The 10,046-nt window shown below is 34.3% G+C and overlaps 1 protein-coding gene across 1 annotated transcript; it reads right to left on the minus strand.

The window, feature by feature from the left end:
* Positions 1-363: 363 nt before the first annotated feature.
* On the minus strand, positions 364-6,297 carry LOC118276282 (circadian clock-controlled protein daywake-like). The gene is made up of 5 exons (XM_035594535.2): positions 6,138-6,297; positions 3,128-3,347; positions 2,371-2,504; positions 1,972-2,127; positions 364-655 (listed from the first exon to the last, which is right to left on the minus strand). Exons 1-5 carry the CDS (start codon positions 6,223-6,225, stop codon positions 504-506), a joined length of 750 nt encoding a protein of 249 aa, XP_035450428.2. The 5' UTR covers positions 6,226-6,297; the 3' UTR covers positions 364-503.
* Between the last annotated feature and the right edge of the window lie 3,749 nt (positions 6,298-10,046).

The following is a 10,046-nucleotide window of genomic DNA, read 5'->3' on the forward strand; positions in this document are numbered from 1 at the left end:
CTAATCGGTCTATAACTGCCGGAGATATGGATTAAAATTTATAAAAAAATACGGTCGAATTGAGAACCTCCTCCTTTTTTTGAAGTCGGTTAAAAACATTGCTTAACTGAGTCGGTTTCCATCAGTGCTATGTAATGTGTACCAATAAATATGATTAGTGGAAGCCAAACGCATCCACAGCTACGTAGCATAGGAGATCTTTTGTGGATAAGCACCCTAACTGTCATAGGTAAAATCAATGAATGAGATTTATATAATAACTTAAAACAAAAGTCGTATGAGGCACATTCATTAATTTAGTCATTAGAATGCTATTTAAATATGAGACACGTTCAAAATGGTGGAAAATTGAAACAATGTTAATATTTTTGTGGCCACTTTATTATGATACTAAGCTTACAATACTTAATACATGATGAAATAATTAATTTAAATAGGTTCTTTAGTCAGCTGGCCATACGTTGTTTTACCAATTCTTCCGAACAAATGTATATGAAATGACATTACTGTTGCGTGTATTCTTCGATTGGTATCGTCTTCAAATACTTGTTGGCGTTTTTGACCATTTTCTTTATGTTCGCAACAAAAACAGGTAACTGCACTTCATGTGCGACTTCCCTCCAGTTTTCATTTGCGAACTTCAGAACTGTATCGGCTGAAAGCAAACATTTTTTTAAATAATGAGCTTATTTTATATTAATTCATTGATTAGTTAGCTATTAGTAGTAAATACTAGATGTTTAGGCAATTATTTACAGAAATTATACACTTTTACTCAGAATTGTTAAAATCGTGCAGTACGTGTCTAGTTTTAAAACGTTTAGTTAGACAAACACTACAAGTATGATAAAATGTAGTGAGCAAACAAGAAAAAATATAATTTCTATAACAATGCAATTAATAGAGATGCAAAATTAATAGAATGATGAGAAACCAGTCACATTTTAATATTTAAAATTGTCCTTCAGATTGAAACAGCAGCAGCAACCCATACGGTTGGAGTTGCGGTCTACCTAGCGGGTTACCGGGGCTCCGACTTGAAAAGTAGGAGTAGAAACGGTGGTTTTTAGTCAGTAAGAATATAATAGATATTTGATAATTCTTACACCACAAAAAAGAAGAACCAGTGTGGCAATATGACCAATCCACAATACTGTCTTTATCTATTTCTTCATAAAAATGTTCTCACTAGCCTTTCAAAATTTTTATCATAAAGCAATTCTATCTAATTCAGCAACTTTGTGTGATATTGGAAATGGAATAGTCGTTTTGAATAGAATCTATAACATAATAGTCGTAAAATAAATCAAGACCTCGATTGTAACTGCTTCAAGCAGACACATTAAGTCAGATGTCTGTAGTGAACTCTATGTGAGCACTGGACTGAGAAAGGGTTAACGGTATCGTAAAATGCGAAGATACTAACGAGATTTGATAGATCGAATCTCAATTTCAAAGTTAGATTGTAACTGGTGATCGTCTTTCACGAAGGAATCGAAATTTGACCTTGAATGTAATGATTTGGGTGCTTTTACAGCAGAGATGTGCTACGTTGCGTTTGGTTTCCACTAATCATATTCATTGGTACATATAGCTTGGCACTGGTATAAACGGCTATGATGCGTGCTATGGATGGCTCCTCTACTATCGATACATCGTATACTCGAGCTGTGCATCTTCCTCGCACAACTACATAGCTTAGTATCAGTGGAAACGGATACATTGTTTCACAGGTGAGCTATTACATCTTCGTAGCATAGCTACATAGCAAATCTCTAGTAAAACACCCCTTAGGTTTATTTATATAGACTGGTAAAACAATATTTTTGAAAAGGTTAAAGGGGGATCGTTGGTTTTGAGGGATCTTGTGTTGTTGTGTTTTATGGTGTTTGACATGTTAGGAAGTGTTTTATTACTGACACAGCGCGCACTAGTACTTATTAAATTTGTACAATTTTATACTTATCTTACCCAGATCTTTCTGTCCATTAAAGAGGTTCCTAAAATCGTAATTAACAGGTTCCAAGGGGTCTGCCTCCATTTTGAAGTTTTTGACAGTTCTATAGGTCTTGCCATCTTTGCCGGTTATTGTTTTCAGTTCCAAGTCAATGATCAGACGGTATTTTTCTGTAAAATTTAAATAAATTTTTATTAATGGTAGACAGACTATATTATTATTCTTACAAAGAAAAATTTTTAAGTTTCGGTTTTTCGTAAATTTTAGTACATAATAGCGAAGTCTAGAGTGATGCTCAGTGTATAAAAATGTTTTCACATTTTTTCATTGTATGTTTCTATCCTAAATTTCAATCTTACTTTTCTACCCTATAGTTATAGTTTTTAGGTTAAAAGTTGATTGAATGTACTTACTTGTTGTGAGGACATAATCTCCATTTCCTTGGACCGGCAGTACGATAAGTTGGCCGTTGATATCATAAGAACCGCTCAAAGTGAATGCGCCGCATACAATGTCAATACGCAAAGTTTGTTGCTCATCATTGTATCTGGAATATGCATAATGAAAATCTTAAAAATGGGAAAAATTAAGGTAGGTAAGTATTTATCTTGCTTGTGATTTGCACATTTTTCTTTTATTTGTTAGCCATTAAAAATTCTGATTAATTGAGAATACTTTGTAGATTCTGATTAATTGAAAATAGTTTGCCATAAAAGAACATATTTATCATTAGTCCTAATCAAATAATACAGTTTAAAAGTAAAATTATAATCATATCAATACTAATAACAATCACTTCACTTGAGATTTCCTTGTCTTATAAGGAGAAAGGCAAGAGCTATCCCTTGCCTGTCTCCTTTTTTTGTATTTAATAGTTCGACGTTTGACCAATATCTCTCCTGGTGGTAAGCGATGAGGTAGTAAGCGGTGGTAAGCGATGGCCTACGATGGACGCACGCTTATGAGCAACCTATTCACTTGGGCCTTAAAGACACCCAGGTTATACAGGTGAATATATATTTTTTATGCGAGTGGGGGCAAACGAGCAGAAGTTAAATAACTTTTAGGCGACCACACAAAATTATGACTTGGCTGTCCTATGTTATTATTAGTAGTAGCATTTTTTATAGGAGGAATGGTTACAAATAAAAAGAACAAAAGAGAACTTACTTAGCATTCTCGGCACTGCATGTTTTGAATCCTGTTACAGTCGTATTGAAGAGTTTAAACTTCAAAATGGAGAGATTGCCCTCAATTTCTGGTTGAAATAAGGGATCAATGGATTCAGCTCCTATTTCTTCATTGGCTTCCAGAATTAAAGGGTACGCCAAATTTACAGCTTTGGTCGCGCAAACGTCATCGTCAGTCTTACATTGGTACAGGCTTATAGCTGAAAAAATAATAAAACAAATTATTTATGAAGCAAAGCTTTTTGTGATCTTATAAAAGTGATTGAATTTTCTTTTTGAAAAATTATTGTCCCGCACTAGGTTTTTGTTCTGTATCGTGGGTGCGTTTACAAAGATACAAGTTCACATACACATGACACCCAGTCCCGAAAAACAATTTGCGGATCACACAAACAGTTGTTTCGGCTATGCCAAGTTTTTTTGCTACTTATAGCAAAATAAAAATGGATTGAGAAGGCAATGACGTCAAATTAAAAATAATATTTTTGTGTTGAATTTATAATTAATTTATGCTACATTTTCTAGAGCTTTTGTTTTATTTTAGTGTACCTAACTAACAAACAAGTATTATTATCAAATGTATACCGGTTAGTAATTTCTGATTCATCTCTAATGGATTACGTATAAATTATATTTAATACAAATAAAACAAATATGAAAGAAAATGTTATAATAACAAAATTATCTAAAAGCCAGTAAATATCTCGATTTAGTTCATGAGATTGTCAATATGTGGAATATAGACCCACAAAAACATTTCATGTTAAATGTTGCCAAGACGAGACCATATAGCTCGCACTGTCAAAAAGTAATCAGATCCCGTGTAGAGCCAAGTTTCTAACCCTATACTTTTGAACTGGCGAGTCGGCCGCACGGACTTTTTGCTATTCGTCATATGGGCTTGAGCTTAAAAATCTATTCAATCTTCTAAACTCTTTCCGTGCGGCCAACTCGCCAGTTCAAAAGTATAGGGTTAGAAACTTGGCTCTACACGGGATCTGATTACTTTTTGACAGTGCGAGCTATATGGTCTCGTCTTGGCAACATTTAACATGAAATGTTTTTGTGGGATTTCATTTCTTTTTGTAGGTTGCTTATGATAGAAAGATAAAATGAGCGACAAATTCACCTACTAAACTACTAAATTTATAAGAAAATTGGAAACGTAATCCTAATACTTTTTATCAATGAAAATTAAAACACTGGTATCTAAACCTTTACCTACTAAACTACTAACAATTAAATATTAGGCAAATGGTTTTTTTCTCCGCGATAGCAAACTTTTAAATCACCGAAATATTCCGAAAACTTTTCATTCAACGAGACAACCGTCAACGACGTCTGCCCTCGCGCGTCTGCCCGCGTTCGGGTGCCGCGCTCGCTGACGGGCCGATTATTTTTAGCTACTGCGCGGGGACGAGGGGGCAGGCGGCGGGCGTTGGCGCATACTATACTTACGATGCTTATGTTCAAAAGTATAGGTTGATTAATAAACACTTACCGAAGTGAAGTGTAGTAATATTATTCATATCTAAGTACTTATGGGTAGGATAATGTTTTGATTTGATGAAAAGTTTGTGTTCTATGTACTTGTGTATAATTTTCAGATTTCAAGCAGGAAATAGGGAATTAAGTTTCCCTATTTCAGATTTTTACCCCTCCGCGGCCGCATTCAGACCTCTAGCGTCAAAAGTTGCGGAAGTCTCGAACAAACTTTCACCCCCTAGTTTAAGGGGTTGGGGGTAAAAGTTCCAAGTTTTAGGATTTTTTTGTTGTTTGGGTACTAATACTAGCTTACATACCAAATTTCAGTTTTCTAGGACTTCAGGAAGTACCTTAAGAATTTTGTTGATCATCAGTGAGTGAGTGACGAAATCGGGGTATTTTAGATATCAATAAAATCTAAAGTATAAGAGCTATGCAATTGAAACTTTAGAGGTTTATTAAGTCTACCACTGACATTATATCCTGAAAATTTTGTTTATCTGGTATAACCCAAACTCAAGTTATGAAGGTTCAAAAATACGACGAAGCGCTTCGAGAAAAGGTAGGTAGTGCCCTTGCGCTTCGCTTGGCTCGTCTTGGCGGGGGCACTACCGTGCCCCCAGATTCAGCAATCATTGTACTGATAGTCGTTTGCCAATGGCCTTATAGCCAAGAGCCTGGACTAACACCTGTGTAGTCTAACGTTAGATGGTTGAGTCTAATGCAGAAAATTACTCTCTCTTGAGCGCTGACCGCCACTAGCTTGGATTCATGTTTAAAACAAATAACCGATGAACTCATGATGTTTTGATAATGAGCTATCTATTATCAAATGCTCACGCTTTGTAATTCTTAAAGAGAGATCCTTTGACAAACTAATTATATTTTTGATTATATTACTTAATTGATTATATATATTTTTTTACTTTATGTATCTAAAATACTCCTTATGGTCAGTTATTTTGCCACGGGACAAAAACGACAGTTTCACGATGTATAAAAGTCACATACACGATATACCAAATAAAAGAAATAAGAAACGTTATGTTATTTAAATGTCAAAATTATTTTGATTTGCTTTTCAAGGTCTAGTTCAGGCTCCTTTGCATAAATTTTTGAAAAAAAATTGACTTAGCAAAGGTAATCGTATGATTATAATAATGTTTAATTTATTTTTATTTGATCTATCTATTATAATTGTTAAACTAATTACCGTAAGGCAAATGAATTTATTTTTTGAAGTAACAGCGTATCATTTTTCGTAGGTTAAACTGCTAATGTGAAATGCAATGGGGTAGGTACCTATTTTAGTTAGACAATACTCCATTTTTGTACGACGTATAGCAGTTTTTATTTAGAGTTCTGGATTAAAAAAAATTATGGGGGATTAATTTGAATCAGAGACTTCAAACACTCGATAAACGTTTCCTCTTAGTTTATTAATTATTTATCAAGATTTATATTAAATATGAATTTCTTTTTATATAATTAAAGTAATAACTTACCTGGGTTTGACAAGACGCTGACAACCGCGCAAAACAAAAGAAGAAGTATAGATAGCATGGCTAGAACGGATTTTGCCTCCGACGACATCCGCTCCTGGTAGCCGTGTGCAGAATATCGACGGAATATCTGTTTATATTATTGTTAATACAATATAATAATAATATTGCATACCTACACATATAATGTAAGTATGTATATTTAGGGTTCCGTACCTGTATAGGAAAAAACCTCAAAAAGGTAAGTGCTATCTTGCGATCTTTTTGCTTACAAATATTTAATGTTCATATTAGTGTACTAATAAACTCAATCGAAGGAACCATATAGAAATAGAACTTAAGCATATTTCCAGAAATAGACGAAACCGGGTTGTTTTTCTTTAAACTCAAAGTCAAAATTATTTATTTCAAATAGACCAGGAAGGCACTTTTGAACGTCAAAGCAAATATTATAATAATATTAATAACGTCTGTCTGTCGGTCAGTCCTCTAGTGAAGCTATTTGCTCGTTCCAAAGTGTAGATTCCTATGGAGAAGAACGAGCAAAAAACTCCATAAGTTACTCTTTTTCAAGGCAATATAAGATGATAACTTCGATTGAACCTAAGTTCAGTGCGTACGTACGACTAATATATATCATTGACATAGAAATACCTATGTCGATGATGAAGTAGCCTAGTGTGTAGCGGATTAGCAGCTTAAGAGATAGTGAGCGGGATATCACAGACAATCGACATCCGCATTAGCAAGCGCAGCGCTGTCTACCCTTTACATAGACAGACAGATTAAAAAAGACTTTTCTTTTTTAAGGGGAAAATCACCTAATGACTTGTCCTGCCTTGGGCGAATCAAAAGGGAGTATCGGACTTTTACTGACTAAAAACCACCTTGTTCCTGCTACTGCTTTTTGAGCCGGAGCCCCGGTAAATCCGCTAGGTAGGCAGCTCCGGATCATACCAGGAACCGCTGGCTTAGCAGGTCGCTGTTAATTGACCGACTTGGATCTTTGAGGATATCATATGATGATGAAGATGCCGATGATAGAGAATTTTTAAAATTGAATTTTATAAGGAACCTCTGCCGCAGAATTTGGTTAAAAATAATTGATAAGAATCTTTCGTCGCTACCGACTTGGGGTTATTAGCTTTATATTTCTAACAAATATACTTAAATTAATTATGTACGTACGAGTATTATTTTACTTTGTTTTTTGCAGATAAACTATATTATGTTTATCTGTATACGACCATCATTCAATCAGTTTTTTTATAAGCATTAGGGTTTTTGTGTTTTTGTTTGGGACAGATAAATAATTTGAGGAAGATATAGGAAATACTTTAGGTATTACTTTTTTTGTGACTTTACAGGTTTTACATTTCATTAATAGTACGGTCGATGAAGTATACTACCTTCTTCTAAGACTAAGTCGGTTCTAAGTTATAAGGAATCCTGCCTATAGGCAGTACCACTGCACTTCGCTTGGCTTACTACATTGCCGAATTGGACATGGTATATGTATTAGGTATAAGTATTTTCAACAAGCAATTAACTTCACTGACAGATGGACTAACGGACAATTATATTTAACATTTTAAAAGTGCCCAAAATAGAATTAATTTAAATTTGACATTGACTTCGACAAAATAGTTTATTTTTAAAATTTCTAAGCAGCTTGCAGACAGTTAAACTGCATAATATAGTTCATTTCTTAGGAACTAACTAAGTTCCAGATTCTAATAATCCTGTTATGCTAGTTTGCATTGCACAATATTTTATTTTATTACAATTCTTATTTTTGTTAAATGTTTTGTTACGTACATGAATGTTAATTTTTGTATGTAGAGGATGGATGCATCCAAGTTCTGGTTTGAGCCATTTAGCCAACAGGAAGAGTATGACAGTTTCCCTACTTTAGTATTGCATTGTATTGTATCATACTATTGTAGTGTATCCATCTATCCATTGTGTAGTGATATCAGTATCTCAGCTCCCACTTATTCATAAAACTCCTAATGCTATGCGCCTACAATCCATATTTTGCCTCAATCCGCTACCAACTGGGAGACCTTTAGGTAACAGCCTTTGGCCGTCAACGCACTTGTAACTGCTTTAGTTTTAGGCCGGGAGAGACATGTTTGGTTTCCAAATCAGTTTTCTAGATCAGGAGTGCAGATTCGGATATCTGAAAGTATGTTGAAAACGGCCTTAAGGATTTCATAATATAAACAAACTTTTATGTGAGATTTCCTTCTTAATATTAGGTATACCTACCAAATTTTGTTTAGTTGATATAATTATTATGATTTCTTAATTTTTCAAACAATAGTCAGTTAATGACCTTGTTAGTTTATTATATTTAGATATTAAAATTACTGTAAACTTTTTGGGAAAATATTTATAAACTTGTAAATTATTTCAGATGTTCTCATAAGATCAACAATTTTTGTATAGTATATAATCTTAATGACACATTCAATTTTAATTTTAATTTTGATTATTCTATAATGAATTTCAGTAAGAAAACTGCATCAGGCCGTTGACTTTACGTATACTTATAGATTTTAATAAAATAAAAACATTTAAGCTAAAACGACAGATTTCGCAGAACCAATTGCATGGACTATTGTTCTCGTCTAACTCGTTTCGCTTAGCTATACCTACTGCTTTGTTACCTAGTAGTATATTTTTACCTAGTAGTATATTCCTCGATACTAGTAGTAGTATATTCCTCGATAAATAGACCAGCACAAAAAACAACTGAATTCGAATCACTCTGGAACACACATACAAACAAATTCTGTAGCTGGACAATACATTGTTGGTTTTGGGAATTCCATGACCATATTAAAACTTACTTTGCGTTTTTATAAACAAAAGAGCTAAATTGTGAGAAATTATGTTTATTTATAATTATTCTATTTTACTAGTTATTTATCATCCTTCTCCCTCCTCTTTCCCTTCACTCAAAGAACAACAAGACCCAATAGTGGGAACTTGGTACTACTATGCGACTTGTATGCAAGTCATGCTTCGGCACGAATGGGCCGATTCGACCGGAGTGATACCACCGCCTTACAGAAAACCGACGTGAAATAACGCTTGCGTTGTGTTTCGTGTGTGTGAGTAGGTTACAGGAGGCCTAATTACCCAATATTTCCCATTCTTCCCAATCACCGATTCTTCAACAACCCTTAAATTCCTTACCCCCAAATAGTACGCACGAATGGCAACGCACTTATAACGCCTCTGGTGTTTCAGATGTCTATAGGCGGCGATGATTGCTTGCCATCAGGTGATCTGTCTGCTCGTTTAAAAATGCACAATTATAAGAAAGATAATCGGCTTTCATTGTGCCGATAGTCGTGTAGGCCCATGGGTTGATCCCTAAAAGCCTCGTCATCCATCTGCGGAGGCTGGCGTTAGGTGGGTGGATCAAGGACCTGATGTAGAAAGCAGTGCTCCTCGAAACGACACGTATTAGGAGGACCTTTCTGTCTCTGGAGCCATAACTATCGGTAGCTGCTTGGACCATGCTCCCGCTATCGGTTCCTATTTTTAAATATTATTTGATTTTGATTGTATTTTTAAAGTAATATTTAATTAAATATATGGAATAAAAAGATAGGCATATATTTCCGGGTGTCGAACCCGAAAGAGCTCATCTACTAATCTCCATAACAGTCATTATAATTATCAATAAAATTAGACACTTCATTAAAGTATGGAAAAGATTAAATTGTTACAATTACCATAAATACTCTCAACACGTTTTATTTAAAGTCAGCATTTTTAAATGCTTTTTTAAATTGAGATACTAGTAAAGATATTTTAATACCCGCTATTACACGTGTTGGTAAATATACATAAATGGTAAAGATTTTATAAAATGTTTCAATTAACCCACCTCGAAGA

Source organism: Spodoptera frugiperda, chromosome 31 (assembly GCF_023101765.2).
Source record: "Spodoptera frugiperda isolate SF20-4 chromosome 31, AGI-APGP_CSIRO_Sfru_2.0, whole genome shotgun sequence".
In the NCBI taxonomy this organism is placed as follows: Eukaryota; Metazoa; Arthropoda; class Insecta; order Lepidoptera; family Noctuidae; genus Spodoptera; species Spodoptera frugiperda.